This window comes from Nelumbo lutea, chromosome 3 (assembly GCF_056320005.1).
Source record: "Nelumbo lutea isolate HS-2025 chromosome 3, American lotus-T2T, whole genome shotgun sequence".
NCBI lineage: Eukaryota > Viridiplantae > Streptophyta > Magnoliopsida > Proteales > Nelumbonaceae > Nelumbo > Nelumbo lutea.
The window spans coordinates 113054678-113078370 of record NC_142686.1 but is presented as its reverse complement, the minus strand read 5'-3'; the positions used below and the strand labels follow the sequence as shown (position 1 = coordinate 113078370).

Genomic DNA, 23693 nt, shown 5'->3' with positions numbered 1-23693 from the left:
TGATAAACAGAAAGGCGATAACGACCATCATTTGCTGCTGCAGTGTTCAGAAGATCTGGGCCGAGCATTGGATGATGGATGTGTCCCACCCCACTTAATAAGGCCTCTATTAAACCTCATCATATCCTTTATTTTTCTTTTATGGTCAGAAGAATCTTCATCTGATTCATGCATCATTTTGAAACATTTGGGGGGCGTTGTACAACATCAATGCTTATCTTCGAAATTTTGCGACAAAAAAAAAACCATGATTTTGAACTGTATTTTTGGTTTAGCTTCCTTTTAGTATCTTTGGAGGTTTATGTGCGACATATATAATATAGCCAAAAATGTTTTAAGACCCACCTACCTCTATTTGTTTAGAGTTTCATGTGTTAACAGTAGGAAAAAAAGCCATGCGTCTTTCAGTTGCAAAGACACATAAAAGAGGAATCTTATTATAAATGAAACATTATTATTGATCCGATTACATTAAACAGTGGCAATGTTATGGACATCCCAGATCCATGGATGCCCCAATTGCAAACAATATCATACATGTGGAATCCTTGATTACAATTCCTTTTTCATGGGATTCAAATACCTACATATCTACCTGAGAGATTCAGTGGTTCAACCATCCCATTCAATTAATAAAATCGTCTAAAGAACTTTTTCAGTTTTTATTTTCCAAAATTTACCTGTTGACAGAAACTGTCCACGTCATTATAAATACAATTTTTATGATCAAACTACTGAATGGCAAATCAGCCTTATTAAACATATTTTTATGACTAAAATGCCTTTTAAGTGACTGCCTCTCTTGAAAACCGTTTGTGTGACCATTCTTTGGACTCGGCATCTAACTCATAAACATGGCGTAGAAATCAATCTAGTTGCAGCTCGAAGCCTTTGACGTTGGCTCTTAGTTAGAATGACTCAATAGCAGTGGGGTTGGACGCTCTTGAGCTGAAGATTTACTCCTGACTGAAGTTGCGAGCTCCGCCGCTGAAGCTGAAGTTGGGCTGTTTTATAGGACCCTTGAACATTTTACTATTTAGGCTCAGTTTGGAAGGAGTACAAAAATAAGTAAAATAATACAAAATACAAGGTTTTGCACTCTACATAATTGCATTTGTATTTCTTCCAAACTGAGCCTAATGATTTTATCTACTAAAACACCAAGTGAAAAGCCTATCACTAAGCCCGCCACACAGATGCTAGGAGTAGGAGATGCGATTCTTTTTAACAGAGAAAAGTTATTAACATTTCGTTCTGACAACTACAAAGCACCAACCAAATGATCCAACAAAAACAGCTCTATAATGAAACAACCGACATTTATTTGGTCTGCCGGAAACTTATAAGCAAAGAAAATATTCCGATCAGTTGTATTCGGCGGCGTCAACTTTAGGCCCGGTAGATTTGTTAGGGAGGAGATCCTTAATGTTAGGCATGATTCCACCATTGAAGATGGTAACGACACCCAACAATTTTCTGAGTTCTTCCTCGTTCCTCACCGCCAATTCCAACACTCTGAGATGGTGTAACCACATTAAACCAGATCATCCTAAGAATATTGTCCCTTTCAAGGGGCTAGACCGGCTATTAAGCTACAGAAAATATTCAAAAAGGTTGTAATCCATCTTTCCACACCTTCTCTCCTCTTGTTTTAGCCGCCTTCTGTTCTGATATTTTTTCCGTGTTTTTCTCTGTTGCCTAGGATTGATTTGAAGGAGAAAATAGTGACAAGGGTTAAGACTTAATATTCTAGGATATGGGGTATGGAAGAAGGCCACACTGAGGAGCAGTTCGGATCAGCACTTGATTTTTTTTATACATGTCCCTTAAAATACCTTCAACCCACCCTTAAAAAAGATTAAAACCCACTTTTGATGGTTGTCAAAGTACTTAGGGATTCTAGTTAATAAGGGTAACTTTTGACCCTAATATCAATAAAAATAATCTTTTTAACATAATTTTTAGAATATGTTAACTTTTTCTTTAAACTATCAAATAGGGGCAGAAACACTAATCATCTCCTTCTTCCTCTAGACCACTGAATAAATCTCCCCACCTCTCTTTCTGTCTCTCTCTCTCTCCCTCCTCCTCCTTCTTCTTCTTCTCTGCATTTGAGTTGTTCCAAACTCAGAGCAGAACTGCTATGAGTTATTCTTCTGAAACAGTTAGAAGAATACATGAAACACCATACCAGGTACATGAATCGATGGTTTGGTTCCAGCTTTTAAGCCTGTAAGAGGTATCTGAAGCAGTTTTGAACACCATTAAAGCCTCAAAATCAGGATTGGAAGAGGTCTATGAGTATGCTAAGTGGAGAAGCGAGATACGTATAACGAAATGCAAAAACGCAAGAATGGGCTTCACCATTTTTGCTTGCAGCAAGCCAGCAATTACAATGGTTAAAGAGGAATGGGATGAACGATATTTTTGCCCCTATTTGATATTTTTAAAAAAAGTTAGCCTATTTTAGTAATTATATTAAAAAGATTATTTTTATTGATATTAGGGCCCAAAAGTTGCCCTTATCGACTACAATCCCAAATACTATTTATCAAGTGTTCATTTAACATGCTTACATATATTATGCCTACTAGACCCGGATTTCATTTGAAGGAACAGCTCTAACATATGGACATTGAAAAAATAGATGTATAACATGTTCTTCAGAGCAATGACATAGACAACAGCTACAACTAATTGATAAACCTCTAGCCACAAGATTTGATTTACAGAGAACAAACTTTCTTAGAAGTCTCCAGAGTAACAGTTTATATTTTGGGGAATGTTTAGTTTCCATCCAAATTTGATCCATTTTGCACAATGAATAGGAATTTCCAAGTCTTGGGATTCCCAAAGAAAATTATAAATATTTTTATTGAAAATTTTACATTGGGATTGTCCATCCACACTAAGACATCTTATTGGCCATTTGAGATGGCCAAACGGGTTGATAGTTTAACCACCCGGATCAGCAGCTCATTGACTAAATTAACGGATTTTGGCCAAAGACTAGGTTGAGGGTGAAATAGAACCGATTGCCTGGATGGTTCTCAGGTCAATTGATCTCACCATTCGGTCTGGTCTGGTTTTCAAAACCATGGGTGATGGGTATGTATGTATCTCTCTCAAGCAACTCCTTTATAAGGTGGTGAGAGCAGTTAAGACTAGGTATTTGACATCTACATTGCTCCAAAGTGTTTGAGTTTTGTTGTTGTCCGATCCGAGGTGTTTCAAACCAAGTGTGGAATTAGATAATCCTGCCAACTGGATGAAGCTAAGGTGAAAGGATGAAGTTGCGCATTGGAATCTACAACCAAGAGGGAAGGTCAGGGGCGGAGCTAGGGGTGGCAAAGGGGAGCTATGCCCCCCTGGCCCCCTCTCCATGTTTATTACTCTTTGGCCCCCATTAATAAAAAATCCTAGCTCCGCCCCTGAGGTTAGAGGCTCAAAGAGTTATTCTCCATGTAGGTACTCTGACGCTCAACTTAGTTAAATGGAAGGGTAGGTGGTTGGGCCGAGCAGGTAAAAACAGTGTTGATCCTAGCAGAAGAGGTAAAGCAGAGATATCAAAGTCTAAAAGTCACTTACTTTGAGCGAAGATTACCTATTTATATCTGGGCATCCGTATTCTAATCGGATGTGGCTTTTGGGATTGTTGGGATGAGATTATTCGCCAAGGTCTTCGGGATTTCTCATCTTCCTCAATGGAATTAACTTCTTCATCCGTGCATGGCAGTCCTTTTAGGTCATGGTTATCCATCTTGTGTGGTGCCAACATGGCTGGAGAGAAAAGGTGGTTGTAGAAGTTACCACATGGCATCCTTGGCCAACTCAACCATAACCCAAACAAATCTGACTTTAAAAACACAATATGAGTTATGACTCTTGGGAACGCCAGTGCTTGTAATAGATGTTTGAACCTATCCTTCGTTGAATTATTTTTTTTCATATTATTCATTTTCAATCACTACTTATATCTAGATTTATGTTAGCACTAGTTTGCAATGAGATCACACCTCAGCGTGCATTGAAAACATCTCACAAAGTTGTCATTGGAAGATGCTCTCAATACACGGATGGAATATAAAGTGAGGCGTTTGTGAGGTGCAGATGTGAATTCGTTTGTAGCAATCCAATCGAATGGTGGTATGAGTGGTTTTGGCACTGATGAACCATATGCGCCTATTTGATTTTTTTTTTCTATCCTTTTTCTTTTGTAAAAACCCTGTATTTGATGTCTATTTTGTCTCACGGTCAACGGGTTGACCGTGATTATTATAATATACAAAGGGTTGACCCGAACCAATAAGCCATCCATTACATTTTAACTATAACAGCTTTTGCGTTGATCGAGCTGTGTTTGATTGGAAAACACTAGCTTCAATGAAAAATTGAGTTCTCAACTGAAGGACAACACTTTTTGGCTTTTTGGGATTTTCACCAACACCAAAGACCAAACACAATTCGCTAGCTTTTCTTGTGGGTCCATCATTATACAATGCCAGAAGCCGATGTGGGAAAACCCATCCAAGTTCCAAACGGGAACCAAGTATTCCGTGCCTGTGTTAGATTTTCATAAATTAATAATTAATAGAAATTAAAATTAACCAATATTTATTAACTTTACTAATAATTTTATTAATTTAAATTTCATTTTAAAGTAAAAATTTTAATCAAATAAGAACTTAAGTACAGTATTCTTTAAAAAATACCTCACAAAAATAAAATTATTAATAAAAATTCAAAATCCAGCTCAGGAACTACATTATTAGATTCCTGCTAAGGTTTATTTATACTACTTTTGGATTTCTTTTAAAGCCCAAAGCAATTTCGTTCATCAACAATATCAGTACAAAGCCATGGTCCTTTTGATTGATATCTAAAAGAAAAAATTGGACAAGAGGACCACGTAAAGCAATTGGTAGACAAATAACACCCACGCTGAGCTAAAATGTGTACAAGCATATCCGTCATGGTTTTCAAAACCGTACCGGATCAGATGGTCGGACTGGAAAAATTGGGACCAGTTTCATTTTATCCTAGAACCGTTATTTCACCAAAAACTGTTGATTTGGTCAGCAAACTGCTGATTCGGGTGGTCGAACCATCTAATGGTTTTGGCCATTTTTTATTTTTTATTATTTTTTTAATTTTTTGTCAGAATGGGTTGTTCGTTCGGTTCAAACAATCAGACTGTTCAACCTAGGAACCGGACCCTTGACCGATTCGTTGTCTGGTTTGGTTTTAAAAACCTTGATATCCGCAACACTACGTCTAACAAGAGTTTACTTCTCTCATATTTGTAGCCCCTGTTTCATTTCACTTGAAAGAAGTACTTCTTTGAACAAGTTCTTCCTTTAAGAGCTGGGACCACACATTAAGTGATTATTAAGTGCTTTTATGTATTTGGTAAAAAGTGGGGAAGAAGTACTTCTTCAAAAAGTGACTTGAAGTTGGCTTTTTTTCAACACTTCTTGGAGAAGTACTCCAATAAAATGGGATGAACCGGTCCCTAGTATTTTCTTTTAATACCCAAAATACCCTTATGCGGGGGGTTTACCTCCATCTCCTCTCATTTGAACATATCGAATCAGGCAGCGGTGCACCCAGTTACAGGTCCACTGACAACGATCGGTGGTGAGAAAAGTGGCCAGTGGACCTGTTGTTTAGCCATTTTCTTCCATTTTGTGAAGCTTTTCTTCTCATTAAACTATTTTTCTTGGGTTTTTTAAAACTTGAAACTCCCATGTTTGATCTGTTCGCAAATCTGCACTTTGGCAAGTGATGGTTAAAATTGTCATTTGTGTCAATATAAGCACTTATGGGGAAAATAGCTTACCAAACATCCCCACCCCAATAAGTGCTTGAAAACATAATAAGTGATTTGGCAAGTGGGTCACCAAACAACCTTAAGTGGTTGTTAAAAGAAGTACTTCTAAGAAGTTCCGGTGCATTTAACAACCACATAATCATCAAACATGGCATTCCTTCTTCGTCTCAATTTCTAGCTTCTTTTCCCTCTCCTCAATCTTATTTCTCCCCAATGTCTACTCCGGAAGCTCTTTTTGTGTTACTATATAGATCATGATACGAAATACAAGTTGAGAATCATTCTCTTCAAATTCTTTCATGGTATTTGAACATGGGGACACCTGAAAAATTATCCACCAAAATCATGTGAACCACAAACACCTCCAACTAAACCCCTATCACTGCACCATCTATACCTAAACCTGTGAATCTATGTTCTAATATGACTCAACTTATCTCTATCAAGCTTGATCAGTACAACTACCTCTTGGCATCTTCAGATGTTACCTGTACTCGGTGGACATCAACTTATGCCTTATGTTGATGGATCTCTCAAATGCCCTACTCGATTTATTACTTCCTCCATTGACACTAGAGAAGATCATATTGAGATTTTTGCTTACAAGGCTTGGCGTATTCAAGACTAATTCCTACTAAGTTGGACTATATCCTCTCTCACAGAACACATTCTCTCTTAGGTAGTAGGATGCACTACATCTCATTAGGTATGGTCTCTACTAAAATCTACCTATGCATCAAAATCAAATTAAGGCCCACATCGTGCAACTACAGTTTGAGTTGAGTGCTCTGAAGAAAGGATGTTGATCCATGGGTGATTATTTATTAAAAATAAAGAACATTACTGATGCACTCTCATTTGCAGGAGAACCCTTATCTGGCTCTGATTTTGTTTATCAAACCATAAAAGGTCTCTCATATGAATATGAAAGTTTCACAATAGCACTGCTTGCTTGACTAGATATTTCTTAGGACATTCTACAAAGCCTATTCCTACAACAAGATCTTAAGCTTGAGCAAGCCAAAAAGACTTATGAACTTGAAATTTCAGCCAACATGGCATACAAATCTAGAGGAAATTGACTCGACACAACATCTGGAGGGTCAAAAAAGGAGTAGAACTTGAAATCCAACCCAAACCCAAATCGCAAACACAACGATAGACCATTCCAAATTTGTAAACTGCCCGATTACTCTACTCTTACTTGCCATAGCAGATTTGATGCATCTATTAAATATACCCCCAAATGAGCAATTGCTTACAATATTGAAGCTTCTAAAACTCCATCAAATCAACACTCATCTGCTGATCTCTATTGGTATCCTGACTCTAGGGCGATACACCATGTCATCAATGATTCAAACAATCTTAAACTTCACTCAGAATACATGGGTCCAGATCATCTGAAAATTGGCAATAGCAGAGGTTTGAAAATCAATCATATCGATACTTCATCTATTTCAAGTTCTAAAAAGAATTTAGTTCTTAAAGATACTCTTCTTGTCCTGGATATCACTAAGAACGTACCTCTTATATGTTGCACAATTCACTAGTGATAATTTGTTTTCTTTAAATTTCATCCCTCTAATTTCAATGTGAATGATCAAAAGTCAAAAAAAACTTTTCTGGAAGCAACCACTGATCGTGGACTTTACAAACTTCATCTACCAGAAGATTAACCTGATTGCACATTTTAGTAAATGAGTAGATTTGAATACCTGACATCAACGTTTAGGGCATCCAACATTTACAACGGTGAAGCAAGTAGTATATGAGCATAACTTCCTATATCTTGAAACAAAGAATCATCATTTAGTTCAACATGTCAGTTAGGCAAGAGCCACAGTTTGCCATTTCTTCCTAGTTCTTTCAAAGTAGTAGCACCATTGGAACTTTTGTACTCTAATCTATGGGGATCAACCCCTATCTCAACATGGGTCCAACTATTATATTAGTTTTAATTTGTTGATTCCTTTAGTAAATAAAGTTGGATTTTTCCTCTTGCTCATAAAAATGATGATGTTGCCTCTACATTTATAATATTTAAGAATCAAGTTGAAAATATTCTAAATAACAAAATAAAAACCTTACAAACTAATGGGGGTTCTAAGTACAAGGCACTTAAACCATTCTCTGAATGACATGGTATTGTTCACAGAACCACTTGCTTGTACACACTTCAATAAAATAGTTTTGCGAAGCCTAAACATCATCATATAGTTGAATTTGGACTCACACTCAAGGCTAGAGCGTCTATTCCTCCCTCTCTATGAGATGATGCATTTCACACTACTATCTTTCTCATCAATCGATTACCAACCAAGGTGATGAATCATAAAACTCCATGGGAATGTCTCTTTCACAAGAAGCATGATAATATGACACTATTTATGTTCGGTTGTGAGTGTTCTCCTATACATGGCCCTATAATGCTGACAAAATCAACTATCACAATCTCTCATGTGTATTCATTGGGCAATGTGATGTCAAAAGGATTTCATTGCCTTCACATACCATTTGGTAAGGTTTGCATCTCTCGTCATGTGGTATTCAATGAACTTCATTTTCCTTATTGTTCTTTACAACATAGCCCAATCTTCTTTGTTACCTCTACAATTATGGTCGAGTTGATACCCATAATGGCTCCCCACATTGTTCTCTACCTCACATAACAATGAGAGATGCAAATGTATTCTATTCGAATAAGGGTATATCTGCATCCGATTCGACAACATATTTCCGACATCTGATTTGACCCTAAAATTTGATCAGATCTCACAAATGGTTATTCAAATTCGAATCCATTAAAGATGCCAGATATCTCAATTTGATTTGATCCAATTCAAAATATAAAAAACTTACTAAATTATTAAAAGAAAAAAAACATAAAAATGTATATAAAGAAAAACAAAAAGTATAAGTATATTTTTAACTATTTTCAATATATATATTGAAATGCAATATAAACATATTTATAAATAAATATATTAATATATACATTTTTTTATAATTAATTATACATATATATTGGTTGGATCAAATCAGATTCTTTTAGATCAAATAGGGGTGATCCGAATCCGATATGTTCAAAAAATCTTACAGAAATTGGATTGGATTTGGAACGACTGATCCATTTAAACCCATAAGAACAAGACATATGTTCCTTAAATACATCTCACCATCCCCTGTGCAGAGGTGTAAATCGACTTTATGGGATGTTTGTGTGGACCAATGGGCCTACATGGGTCGTCCCTGCCTTCTCTAGGATCCTTAATATGTCAGGCCCAGCATGGCCCATGGCAGGAACCCAGGCGGGCTCAAGCCAAGTTGGGCTAGGCCATGAGAGACATTAAAAAAAATAAAAATAAATGAAAATAAATTAATAAAATAGATAAGAAGTTAAAAAATCTAAAAAATATATATTTTACAAGAAATAATAATAAAATGAAATTAAAAAAAATTACAATACAATTAGGGTAAAAGTACAGTAAAATTGAAAATAAATAAATAAATATATATATATGGATCGCGCACACTGCAAGCCTATACTAGCATGGCTCGCTTTGTTGTGCTGCCCCACAAACTTGAAAACCCAAGCCTAAGACGACCTAAGGGGTATGGATCGAGACTAAATCAGCCCCCCACAAGATTGCCCCCCATGACATCCCACAGTACATCCCCGCAATGTATTAGAAACATCTTCTGATGATAATCCCAGAAATGATGATGTCATCATCAAAAAATGCTCCCAATACACAACAGAGATGTGATGTGGAACGTTGTGGGCAAGATGTGCTCTGAAACGTTGTGGGGGACAATCTTGTGGGGGGCTGATTTAAACTCATGTGGATCATGCACAACAATGCCTGCATGCTACAGTGACGGGCCAAGCCTGTGGTAGCATAGCCCGATTTACAATTCTTCCCATGTGTGAGTACAACGATGTGGGTGTTAAGTTAATCGCATTAATCAATTAATGCAATCTCTAAAAAAAATATGTTGGGCACAAAAATATTCTATCTCTGTTTGAACATTCAAATAGTAGGACACCAAAAAACCTAACCCACTTCGTCTTGTTTTTCCCTTAACTTAGTTGCTACCTCTCCCCCCAGCTCATTTCACCAACGAAGCTCTCCCATTATTTGTAGAAGTTGCTTGAACGGTTGAACCCTAATCCCCTTTCCCCTTTCCCATCCTCAATGAGTGCTTGACTTCCCCGACCCCATTGAGTCGGCGATGGGGATTGCTTTAGTGGGACATGGATGGGGTGTGAATTAATAGGAATCCTCAATTGGGGTCAGGGTTCGGGATAGGAAATGAGGTCCCTACCTTGCCCCAACACCAATTATATATATATATTAAATATTATTTATATTAAAATATATTATCAACGTTATTCATATTATTTATATATCAAAATATATTTAAAATATTATTTATATTTTAATTTTTTTATTTATCTTAAGTAAATTTATTTTTAAAAATATTGTTAACTAAAAAATTTTTGGTATTCAGGTCCTCGCGGGAAACCCATTCCCATCAAGGATCAAGGATGGAGAACAACTTTTATCCTCGACAAGGATTGAGGTCAGGGATGGGAAATATGATCCCTACCGCATTTCCATTCCTACATGTTCCTCTCCTTAGTAGGGATGGCAATTTTTCCCATTTCCGGTGGGGACCTGACTTCCCCAACCCATCGACCCAATGGGGTCGAGGATGAGGATTGTTTTGGCGGGGCGGGAATAGGGACGGGGATTAATAGGAATCCCTGATTGGGGTCGGGGTTGGGGTCGGTGATGAGAATTGAGGTCCCTAACCCCGATTATGTATTTATATATTATTTATATTATATATATTATTACATTATATATATATATATATATATATATATATATATATATATATATCAAAACATATTTAAAATTTATTTCTAATTTAAAATTTTTATTTATTTTAAGTAAATTTATTTTTTAAATAAATACTGTTATTTAAAAAATTCAGAGATTCGGGTTCCCGCGGGAAACCCATCCCCGTCGAGGATCGGGGATGGAGGACAAATTTTATCTCCAACGGAGATCGGAAACGAGGGTTACTTTTATAATAGGAGTCAAAGACAGGGAATATAATCCCCACCCCGTTAGCATTCCTACTCCCCATCTCATTTCACCTACAACATGTTGCTCTTTCCGACTAGAATCACACTGATATGGTGAAATGTGAGGATCAGGTGAAGGTAGAAGAAGATAGGTTGGAGCTCATGCGAGCTCTTTTAGGCCTTTTAGATCTAAGAGAGAAAAGAACTCGGACATGGGAGAGTAGGATGCATGTTAAGGGACAAATGTCACTATCCTAAGAAGTAGGGAGCAATTTTGGGAACCCCAACATGCATCCTACTTAGTGGTAGTTTATTATGTTTGTTAAAATTTATTAATATAATTAATTGAAACTGCTAAAATAAAGATTAATTGTTTTAATAATTAGCTGACATCAAGATTCATACATTGTCATTATTATTCAAATAGCAGAGGTTGCATGGGCCATGAGAAGATAAATAGTTTTCAAATAAATAATTTTATTCTAAGGGTTGTAAGATTGAAAGTCATAAAAAGAAAAATAATTTGTCAAAGAAAATTAAATTGTCTTTAAAAAAAAGAAAATAAATAGCTTTCATTAAAATAAAAAAATAATTAAAAAAAAAAACATATACAACCTATCTTTGCTAACACCAGACCTGATATAACCTCTCTCTTTGATACAAGGCCCCAAAAAGCCCTCCCTCTCTCTCTCTCTCCACCCCACATGTCCAACCAAAACAAAGATAGTCTTAGTTTAACATAGTAGCTATTTAGTATGCTATGTAACTAATACAAATGCTCCACTCTAGTCATAAGATACATGGGATCCACAACCTAAAATTAAATAAATAAAGTAATTAATTTTATGTGATTGAATTATGTTAAATTGATTTAGATAATTGAATTGTGTCAAATAAATTAAATTCATTTAATGTATTTTTAAATATTTTGTTAATTAATTTTAGATTTAATAGTTATATTTTAAAATCATTAAATAAATTAAAATAATCTAAATAATTAAATTAACTATATTAAAAAATTAATTATATCGAGTGATTATTAGGAGATGTAAAGGATCAATTGTACTATTTCTTTCCACTATTTGAAAGCTCGTTGATTCAATAGCTTCAACAAAAACAGTTCTTGTTATGCTTGTATAGCCTACTCTATAAAGCTTAAGCAAGAAGAAATTTGGCACAGATAAAGGTAAACCGAGAGAACTGTCCTTTTTAGGTAAGATAATGGTTCACATAGGACCCATCTCATATGTCAATATCCTATATAGGTTTTTTGAAAAATATTGGATAGGGTTGGCCGGCCATTGTATTTTGCATTTCACTAGTTTTTATTTGTCATTTTAAATCTCTCTCTATCTAATATATCCCACTCCCCCACCCCCCACCTCCCATTATTATATTGACTCCCACATGACCCCTTTCTTTCTCTCTCTAATTGAACCCCATTAGGTTTCACACAACCTCTCTCTCTAACATCGCCCCATCAGGTCCCATCTCTCCCCCTAAAAATGACAAAAAAAAAATTAAAAACTAATATATTAAAATACTATAATAAAATAGTTTTATTTTCAAGAATGACATTGACATGTCAACAAATCACCTCATGGTTTTTTCTCACAAAATTATAAAAACTTTTAAACTGATCCACCCTTAAAACCATACCAATTAAAAATCAAGAGAAAAATGATTTGAGGATAACAAGCAACATTTTAAAAAATAACAGAGAAATGGAACTGTTATGGCCATCAGTTTCTGGGTCAATGGTCTGATCGTTCGATTCAAACAAATGGCCTGTTCTGACAGCAAAATAAAAATAACTAACAAATAAAAAAAATGGTCAAAACTGTTGAACGGGTCAACGGTTTGTTGACTTTTTCAATGGTTTTTTACCAGATTCTGGGTTTTGGGTAAAATGGAACTGGTTGCTTGGACGATTTCCAGGTCAAACGGTCCGACTGTCTGGGTCAACGGCGGTTCGAAAATGCTGATATCAAGAGTCTAGATAGAGGCTATGGGGAAGGGAATAAATGATGTAAAAGAGAGAGAAAGGGAAGAGAGATGGCACCTCTCGATCTAAAGCCTATGAGGGGGTAGAACCAAGGGCTACAATATTTTGCACACGAATTGCTACAGTACTCACAAGATTGGATTCCATTTGGTAAAGGAAAATATTCCATTTAGCGAAAGGATAGGGGTTGCGGAAGGGAGAAACGAGTCCGGATCTCTTGCCCATGAGAACTCTGCCTACGTTAATCGCAGCCACATATGGAGAACATCTCATCCTCTGCATAGTATTATGCAGGGGGAGATGTTCCCAATTCACGGGGGGTAATGTATTAGTGGACAATGTTCTCGTGGGCAGGAGATCCGGAGTCAGGAAAAGCACCCCTTTTGCTTTAATATTAAAAGCAGTCCAACAAACAAAGCTGAATCTTCAATAAATCAAAAGCACCTAAATCAAAACTTCAGCCTTCCCAAACTGGTCCTCATTTTTCAAATTCAATCCCTCTATGAAATTGAACCAGAAAGAGCAAAAAAGTGAAAATCTGTCCGGCTCACTGTAACCGGGACAGCTTTCTAGTTTCTATGTTGATTGTTGGGTTCAATTTTTAAAAGAATATTGGATTTTAGGAAAAGAGGTGAATGTGAGTTTGGTAGATAGAATTTGTGATTCAAACTAAAAATACTCAAGCTATATTTGGTTGCTGATGCAATTATATTTGCAAAAAGGGAAATATAAATAAATAGAAGTGCAAATGAAAAGAATACAAATTCTGGATTAATTTTGCACTACAATCATAAATTTTAAAACAAAAATAAATCAGAATTTGCACCCAAATCATTTGCACTATCATAATTTTCATGAATACAAGTAAATTGCATGGCAATGAAACACAACCTTAGTTGCATTTCTCTCCCCTCGAATTCCAGTTCAAGGATTAATTGGTGATTTCTGAATCACTCATCCCATCAATGTAGCAACCTCACTTCAAATAATGTACCTAATTGAAGAATCTAATGCATACTTGTACATGGTTCAATTCAATTGAATTGAGTTGAACTCAATCAATTAAGGGTCCTTTTGGTTTGTAGCCAGAATTGGAAATGGAATCGAAATCCTTCAGAATCGGAATCGGAATGGTTCATTCCTATAGTCTGTTTGATTCAGATAGGAATGGGAATGGGAATTAAAATCAGCAGGAATGAGATTTCATTCCCAAGGGAAGGGCAGGAAACGACCATTCCCTCAAATGGGGGAATGCCATTCCAGTAAGAATGGGAATGGGATTCCAATTCCGTCCAACCAAACAATTGGAATCAGAATAGCCCATTCCAATTCTGATTCCAGACTCCTATTCCTGCAAACCAAACGGACCCTAAATTTGGTTGAATTGAGGGGATGTTGGGTATCCAAGCCATTTTTAAAGGTGCCAGCTAGGCAGCACATAGGCATTGTCGTTTATCAAGGCAAATTGTGTTGTTTGGTTGGGGCGTTTAACGAAAAAACACTAATAAACATCCATGCTTCTATTTTCACGAACTAGCCATTGGAGGAAGGCCTAAAATTGGAGTTCGGATCTCCTGCCCACACAAACTCTGCCCACATAACATTGCAGACACACATGGAAAACATCTCATCCTCCTACCATCCTACGTAGTATTATGTAGGAGGAGATGTTCCCAATTCACAAGGATAGTGTTTTGTGGGTAGATGTGGGCAGGAGATCTGGAGTCATCAATTGTTGTTTAATTGGTGGGGGCACAAGCTGGTGTGAGAGGACATACGACCACTTCTAACGCTGTTATATTTATGCATAGGTGGCATAAATGCCCACACTACCCAACACCATCTTTAACGTTGAATGTGTGTTTTTAGCGTGGGCATTTATCTTTGAAAAACGTGTCGATAACGCCCATGCTACCAAACACTATGTAAGTTAGCAATTGGTGGGCCCCACAACACTTAATCTCTCCATTATAGAATCCCACAAAAAGTAGTAATTCTGGTTCTACTGGTTAGTTATAGTTGTCTCCAAAGTCTTGTGGCTTCGTTCTCTTTCTCTAAGTTGCGCATTGTGATGCCAAACCCACCAAACAAAGTGAATCCTATCTTCCATGTACGTACATAGCACATTGAAATTGATTTCCATTTTGCTCACAAACAACTCCAAGTTCACTACATTGCCGCAACTGATTAGTCAGTTTACATTTTCACCAAGGCTCTCTCTTCTCAGTTCTAGCTAATACGATTCAAGTTGAACGTTGTCTCTCCACCATCAACTTGAGGGGGGCTGTTAGAGCATTTGGTTACCCATAGTGATGGAAACGAATCAAGTTTTTCACAAGTTATTTGAGCTTGGCTCATGAAAAGCTCAATTTAGCTCGGTCCAAAATGAGCTTAGAGCCAAATTTGATCCAAGTGTATAGGCTCGTTTGCTAATTGAGCTTGACTCATGAGGCTTCCGAGCCTAATCAAGCTTATACATACCTACATACCTACATACATACATAAACTAAAAATATTATATATAATATTTTTATTTTTTATATGTTTAATAATAAATAATTTTTATATGTAAAATAAAAAATAATAATTTTTATATGTATAATTTTTTTTATACGAAGCATGGCTCATAGTCGAACTCGAGGTTATGAACTTTTGAGTCGAGTTGAGCTCGAGCTCAACTCTCTAACTCAAATTTGAGGCTCATAGTTTTGTAGTGAATGAGCTCAAATAGCTAAATATTCGGCTTGGCTTGGCCCGACTCAAATCCACCCCTAGTTCCCTAGTATTTGAGATTAGGGCAAACCCTTTCACTATTGCAACTGTTATGATTATCTCATATATATATATATATATATATTATCTTTATTTTTATCTATAATTATCCTTTTATTTTGTAGTTATCATGTACATATACAACCTGTATATATACTATACAGAGATCATGATACAAAATACAAGTTGGGAATTAATCATCCTCTTCAAGTTCTTTCATAACACATTCGTCACACGTTTTCGATAGCTAATCTGATACAAACCAAATCATCTCAGCCCTTAGTTATATTCTAAAATATCCGTTTTCCTTAGTTTGGAAACTTATAGCCCAGCCTGGCCCCCTGACGGGCTTGAATATACATTTGAGCTCGCAGGTTTGACCTCGGGCCAGAATGCTCGGCTCACAATAAATTCTAACTAGATTCGAGATTTGTCAAAATAGTCTGATTTGGCCCGACCTATAAATTAAACCCAAAAATCCTAATATCCTAACTCCTAAGTAATATCTCTTTCTCATTCATCTCTTTCAAGTTAGCCGAACTTCCGAATCTCTCTTCTCTTTACAGTGACTCGCATCACATCCTCACACTCTATGAAGACGATGAAGAGGTCATCGTTCTTGTGCATTGTACATCCAAGCGGCTAGACATGTGTCAGGATTTACTACCACAAATTTTGACTACCAGGCTATCTAACCCAACTGCCCATGACAAGAGGAAAAATCTCTTACACCCAAAACTATTTTACAACTCATGTGCAAGGCACTCCTCATGCTTCGGAGGACTTGTTTCATAATTTCCTTTCTGTTGTAAAAAACAATCAATAACAGACCGAAAATCAATGCATGAAAATTTCTATTGACTCTCGCCCTCTTTCTCTATGTATCTCTATATCTCTATGTGATGCTATAAAAGAGAGTCTGTCCCCCTTGCCCTCTCCATCATTGAATTATCTATCTATCGTCAAGAAAACAACATAGCCGAAAACATGAAAAGCACCACCGCCGGTTGTATTCTGATGAAATATATGATATTTTTGGTGTTGATTGTCCTTCCAATAGGAGGCGACGCTCTTGATGCTGCCTTAGTTGACGCTGAAAAAAGCAAAAAAGTGATCAAGGTTAACCTGGACGGCAGCGGCGAGTTCAAGACGGTGACGGATGCCCTCAAAAGCATTCCTACGGATAATAAAGAGCGTGTTGTCATTTCGATAGGACCGGGGGAGTATGTAGAGAAGATCACAGTGGACAAGCCATTCATCACCTTCTACGGGTCGCCCCAGAACATGCCCACCTTGTCCTTCGGCGGTACGGCTCATGAGTATGGCACCGTCGATAGTGCTTCCGTAATGGTGCTGGCTGACTACTTTGTGGCCGCCAATATCATCATGAAGGTTTTGTCCATCTTCTTGTCTGTATGATTATATAGAGTACATATACGTTTCTAACCCACCATGTGTATTCTTTTTAATTTTCTCTCTCATATCGTTTCAGAATTCGGCTCCAATACCCACCGGCCAATTTAGATTCAACGGAGGTCAGGCAGTGGCAATGAGAGTCTCCGGGGACAAGGCGGCGTTTTATAACTGCAGGTTCATCGGCTTTCAAGACACATTGTTGGCTTACAAGGGCAGGCACTACTTCAAGGATTGCTACGTTGAAGGGACAGTGGATTTCGTCTTCGGTGGTGGAAAAACTCTGTTTATGGTACTGTTCTTTTGTGTTTGTCTATATCTGTATGGGTTGTGATAATTAATGAATCATAGAGAAAGAATTTGTATATATAAACAACTTCCATTGTGTGGTTGCAGAACACTGAGATACGCTCGATATCAAATGAGCTTGTAATGATCGTGGCACAAGCGAGAAAGAATGCAAGTGAAGATAACGGCTTCTCTTTCGTTCATTGCAAGGTTACAGGAACCGGAGACATCTATTTAGGGCGGCCATGGTTTCCTTACGGAAGGATTATCTTCGCCTTCACTGATCTGTGCGCCCAAGTCAATCCTTTAGGCTGGCATGAAGGAGCATTTCCCACAACGTATGCAACCAATGTCTTAGTTGAATCTAAATGTCGCAACAATAATTCAATTTCACTAGACTATTAATTTGGATTATTAATTCTAAATTTTTGTTATCATGTTGCAGCAATGTTTACTTCGTTGAGTATAAGAACACAGGACCAGGATCAAACACAGATAAGCGTCCAGCATGGGTGAAAACAAAGTTAAGTGATGCAGAAGTCCAACCTTTCTTGAGCACGGGATTCATTAATGGCGATGATTGGCTTACCCCTCCTCCAAGTTTGTAAACCAATCCATCCATGGTCGTCACACCATTCTATTCTAGAATTTTGACCTCAATTTTCCACTTTGTTCTTCTATCTCCATTGATTCAAAGTGCAAGGAGAGGTGTGCTTACCTATGTTTGCAAATGCACACCCCCTTGTGATAATGAATAAGCTTCCTTATTGTATTTTTTGATGAGGTTTATTGAGACATATAGCTAGACATATGTTTCAAGACCCATCTCTATTTGTTTAAAATAAAGAGTTTCATATGTTTTATATAGTAGAAAAAATCCATGTGTGTCTTCAAAATTCAATTCTTTAGTAATATTATCATTAGTTCCAAAAACACATAAAGAGAAATCTTATTATATATAAATGAAACACTATCATCACCCGGCCGATTATATGGAACATATGCATGCAATGTTAGGAAAGAGTATTTGATCACCCCAAACCCATGGGTATCCCAATTGCAAGCAATTAATACATAAGTTTGTGTTTGATTGCAGTGCAATTTTATTTGCACTAATACAAATGCATGAGTGCAAATAGAAATAATGCAAATTCTTGTTTAATTTTGTTTTGGGTTCTACTTTAATCTGCTTCATTTCTTAATTTATTTCATTTGTATTACAATTAAACAAAATAAGTTAAAATTTAAAACAAAAATATATCAGAATTTACACTCAAATCATTTGCACTATCATAGTTTTGCATCAGTGCAAATTTATTTTCATTGCAACCAAATACAGCCTGAGGCTCAGTTTGGAAAGAGTACAAATACAAATTTGTAGAGTGCAAAACCTTGTATTTTATATTATTTTGTATGCATTTGCATTGTACATATTTGTATTTGTACCCCTTCCAAACTGAGCCTAAGGAATCCCTAATTACAATTCCTTTTTCATGGGATTCAAATATCTACGTGAACCTTTGGGCTTTCTTCTTTGGTTTTTTTTTTTTTTTCTTATTATTCATTTCCGGTCACCGTTCTTAAGAAAAATAATAACTTATGTAGGTTTATGTTGTCACCAGTTTCTCGTACATGATCTTTTCAATAAAGAGTAATTTGTTAAAAAATAATTTAGTACTTTGGATTAGTTATATTAATAATTTTTAATAAAAATAATAAATTATTACTAATTACTTAATAAAATAATTAAATAAAAGATCTCAAACCAAATTTTGATGGGGTATTAACAATTTTTAAGGTTGTTTGACCCAACCTAGCCCACACCTCAAGCATAATAATATTTGTTTGTGCCTAGGATAGGGGCAAGCTTACCTATCTTAAATATAAAACTATAAATTTTTTTAAAATTAAAAAATTTATTTAATTTTAGTCTATTCTCTCTCTCTATATATATATATATATATATATATATATAACTTCCTCATTGAGATTAGGGGTTGCTTGCTTAGCTTGGGCCCTATCCACTGGGGTTGTCATTAGAGTTTGAAAGTCTGATGCCCGATTAGACTTTGATATGATTATCACAAATTTGAATGTTAGAACTTACATCCAATTAATAATTGGATTGGATGTGGATTTAATGCCATCAGATCCAATTAAGATTTGAATCTAATAAAAAGTATTATTTTATTATCAGAAAATATTGTTTTATGAATATAAAATATAATTATGTATACATAAAGATATTCCCTAGGAGGATGTTTTGATTCTAATTTACTTATGTTTGGCAAAGGAAAATGACCAAACCTAAACCAAATTGATATCTAGATGGCTAAAAGGTTTCTGCGCAATTTGTGATGTAATTGATTTTTTATTTATGAAATGCATAAGCTATCTTGTACTGATAAGAGTGCAAACAATTGAGATTAGTAGGGCTGTCAATGGGTTAGGTCTAGGTCGGGTCTAGGTAGAACCGGTTCCTAACCAATTATTGATGGGACAAAATCATAGACCCAGAACTATCCTAGTTATTAGTTGGGTCTATTGGGTCCAGACCCGATAGGCTCGATTATACTGAAAACTATATTGTTTATTTAAAGAATAACATAAAATTTAAAATTTGATAATATAACCTTAGTAAAAACGATAAAAGATTACTAAGTTATCTGTATATTAATAAATTATATGTTTTGTTATCTTATTTATTATTTATCAAATATATCATTTCAAACATAAAATATGATAAAATATATATATAATATAAAATAAAAAATTGGATCCAAATGTAAACCGATTTGAGGCATCCGATAACAAACTGACCCAATTATTAATCGAGACAAAATGGTTTGGGCATGCCAACTGGACCTGGCCCATTAACAGTCATAGTTGGAACGTGTTTGGTACACTTTTTGGTTTGTGAGTAGATCCCGACTCGTTATTGGTTTCATTTTCCTGTGTCTCATTCCCGGCCCATATCTGCTGCCTTCTTCCATGTAGACATGAGTAAAGGAAATCTGCTCAAATTGACTTGTAATGGTCTGATACTGTTGATGGTACCTCACTCCTCAGCCCTCAAAGCTTCATGGAATCTCTGACCTCACGGACATAATCAATTAATTATGAATTCTCAATACACGGTTGGAATGTGTTTAACTTGTGAGGCGCTCGCTTATGAGGCGCTGATGTCACTAATTATAAAAGCTGATAGTATAGACGGCATTATCCATTAAATTATTAAAAGGGTTCACCATATTGCTGACATGACAACGATCAGTCCGGATGATACTGGTTGAAACCCTTGCGTACAGCTGGGAGATGCCACCATGGCCCCACGAAGGAGTCTGAATCTGCTGACTATAATTAATACATTGTTGGTAATCATATACATTAGGAATATATCGACGATGTAAATTATAACCACTATTCTCAATGTGCGGCTGAATGAATGTGACTATTACATTCAAACTTCCCATGAAATGCCTTTTTAAGAGGGATTTAGGGTTGTAACTTCTGACATTTTAAATTTAGCTCCACACGAGAACACTAGAAGCTAGCAGTGCAAGTTGAGCAGGTTGGATTGGGTTTTTAGTCAATTCAGACCCAATTCTAAAATTTGGGTTTAAGGCTTGAGTTTGAGGTAAAGTCCAACATTTCCAATCTAAGCCCAGCCTATATTGTAATTTTATGCATTTGGATTGGACTCGGGTTGGTCAATGAATGTATGTATGCAAAATTTATATACATATACATATGTATGTATGGATGTATATAGTTGGTCCAGGCTTGAGCCAAATTCAGGCTACTTAAGGGCTAAATCCAAACCCAGCCCGAAAAATAAAAAAGCTCGACTTCTTAGGCCTGAGCCCAACCCAAAGACCGAAAATCCAAACCTAATCCATGTAAAATTTTCGATTAGGCCGGTTCGAACTTGGACTGGGCCTGCCCAAGTTGCACTCCTACTACAAGCTGCATTTGATGAAAATCTGAAAAGCATATCATTGTCTTCCAGTTCCAGATGCGAGAAATAAGACAAGCTAATGTAGGTAGGTAGCTTTTAAAAAACATAAGTGCTCCAACCATCACTGTTGCCATCCAAGTCATCTCTACACAGAAGCTGTATCAAACAGGGTCTAAATAGGATGGTTGGCCATTCACCGTGGATAGGATCAAGAGCACTCCTCCTAACCCTACCGGACAAATCTTCATGAAATCTCCTATCCCTTCACAGTGATTCTGCTTTAATGGAACAATATTATGGTTTACAAAAATAAAATAAAAAATTTTGATACCAAAACAAATTTGTTCCTGTTTTTATTTGGAGTAGAATTTTTAGGTTGTCTAAGCCTCTAACTAGGAGTGTCAATGGATCCCCTCCAATCCAAAATCAATTTCGACAGATTGGACAGACTAATAAGACATATTGAATTGGACCAATCCAGATTTGATGGTCCAAAGTATTTATTGGATTGGATTGGACATGGTCCATCCATAATGAATTATATTGGATTGGATTGGATTGAGCTAATATCTGGTCCATTGATAAAATATAAGAATATAGGTGTCAATGGACTGGGTTTGGATTAAAACTAATCTAAATTAAAACAAATTTGAATAGATTGGATGGTCCAGACATTGAATTGGATCAATCCAAAATGGTCCAAAATATTTATTGGATTGGATAGAAACTGATCCATTTATAATGGATTTACATTGGACTGGATTGGGTTGGACCAAATCCAGTCCAATTGACACCCTACCTCTAAAGGAATTTTTTGAATAGAATATTTGGAATATATTTTGAGAATCGCAGAGAGGATTCTCATGAGAAAGCCGGAATTTCAGTTGGTATTCCAGCTTTTCAAGATTATTTATTTCAGATTTTTAAACATCGAACATGTCATGTTGAAGGAATAATGTCTGGGACTGTGTGTTCAAAAGGGGTACCACCATTATTGGAACTTGGAAGAACATGTTGGACCCGGCTGTGTGCTACATTCTTGGCCCTAAGGTCCCCAATCATACTATTGTCTTGGCTTATCATATGCCAAGTATATTATATTCTTACAAAGGCTATTAGAGAGAGTGAGAATGATGGGGAAGATGGAGTTAAATGTGTGGATATCCAAGCAAAAATTTTATAGCATTTAACTGTATATTGAAAATATTTTTTATACATTTATTTTAAATTTATGGAGAGATGTTCCCAACATATGGTGAGATTTTCATGTTTATACGTTGTACAGGGTTATTGTTTGGAGAGAATCCCATTACATTGAACACAATTGGAAGTGGGGATTCCAAGCACCTTAGACTATGGCTGTAATTGGGTAGGTTTGGATCATATTCAACTATGATTGTATTCAATCATCATCATCATTTAAGCCTTGTCTCAATTAGATCTATTCATGGGTTGGGCTAAGCTTTGCTTCTATATCAATAGAATACAATCAAGTCCGAGCCCAAATTTGGCCAGACCATTGGACCTTGATTTTGAGTTTGAACCCAACCCTTATGTAAAGTCTAAAGCTTGGGCCTAAAAAAGATTGAGAAAAAAAGACTTTTTTATTTAATAAAAAAATTGATTTATTTATATTAATGACCTCAAACCGAATAATACTAAAAGATTTTACTATAGCTTGAGAATAGTGAAGATGAACGAAAAAAACATATATTATTTTATTATATGAAATATATTTTATTAAATAAAATATCATCAGGTCAGATTCATGTTTGAATTTGACATTTTTTTTTTAAATCTCAAATCCTGCCCGAAAAAAAAGTCGACCTAATGCTTTCGTTCTGGGCTTGTGCCTATTGGCCTAAATTCCTGTCCAAACCTGACTAAGAGTGGGCCTTGGATATAAATTCTGTTTTAAACTTTTAGATAGAACTGCTTAAGTGCTTACAGTGACGAGTCTCACTCGTTGATCTTTGTAGCCTCATACTAAAGTGTGATGATTCTCTTGGAGCCTGTTTGGGATGGCTTCACCTTTTATAGAACTGTGTTCGCTGAACCGCTTTGAAGCTACTAAAAGCCTGTTTGTGAGAGTTTCACTTTTGATTAAGTTGGGTCGATTAAACAGTTTAAGGAAGTCACTAAAACTATTAGCTTCATTGGAAAATCAATTTCTTATCTGAATTAAGATGTATTTAGGCTTTTCGGGGTTTTCAGCAAACATAGCTGCTAAACTTTCCAAGCTTTCCATGTGAGCCTCATCTTGCAAAATAAGAAGATGCTATGTAAAAGCTCTCATGAGCGAGATGTTTTGGCATGTCTTTTCGCCTGG

The 23693-nt window shown here is 36.1% G+C and overlaps 1 protein-coding gene across 1 annotated transcript; it reads left to right on the top strand.

Moving 5' to 3' along the window:
• The first annotated feature begins 16644 nt into the window (after positions 1–16644).
• LOC148867725 (pectinesterase PPME1-like) lies at positions 16645–18178 on the top strand. The gene is made up of 4 exons (XM_088980281.1): positions 16645–17097; positions 17198–17410; positions 17515–17744; positions 17852–18178. The coding sequence occupies exons 1-4, from the start codon at positions 16693–16695 to the stop codon at positions 18012–18014; spliced, it is 1011 nt and encodes a 336-aa protein (XP_088836407.1). The 5' UTR covers positions 16645–16692; the 3' UTR covers positions 18015–18178.
• Positions 18179–23693: the final 5515 nt, after the last annotated feature.

Excerpts from the sequence above, each read along its gene's own strand:
- LOC148867725 (XM_088980281.1), top strand. The coding sequence starts at position 16,693 with ATGAAAAGCACCACCGCCGGTTGTATTCTGATGAAATATATGATATTT. Across the intron at positions 17,098-17,197 it reads CCGCCAATATCATCATGAAG|AATTCGGCTCCAATACCCAC; the intron begins GTTTTGTCCATC and ends ATATCGTTTCAG. Across the intron at positions 17,411-17,514 it reads GTGGAAAAACTCTGTTTATG|AACACTGAGATACGCTCGAT; the intron begins GTACTGTTCTTT and ends GTGTGGTTGCAG.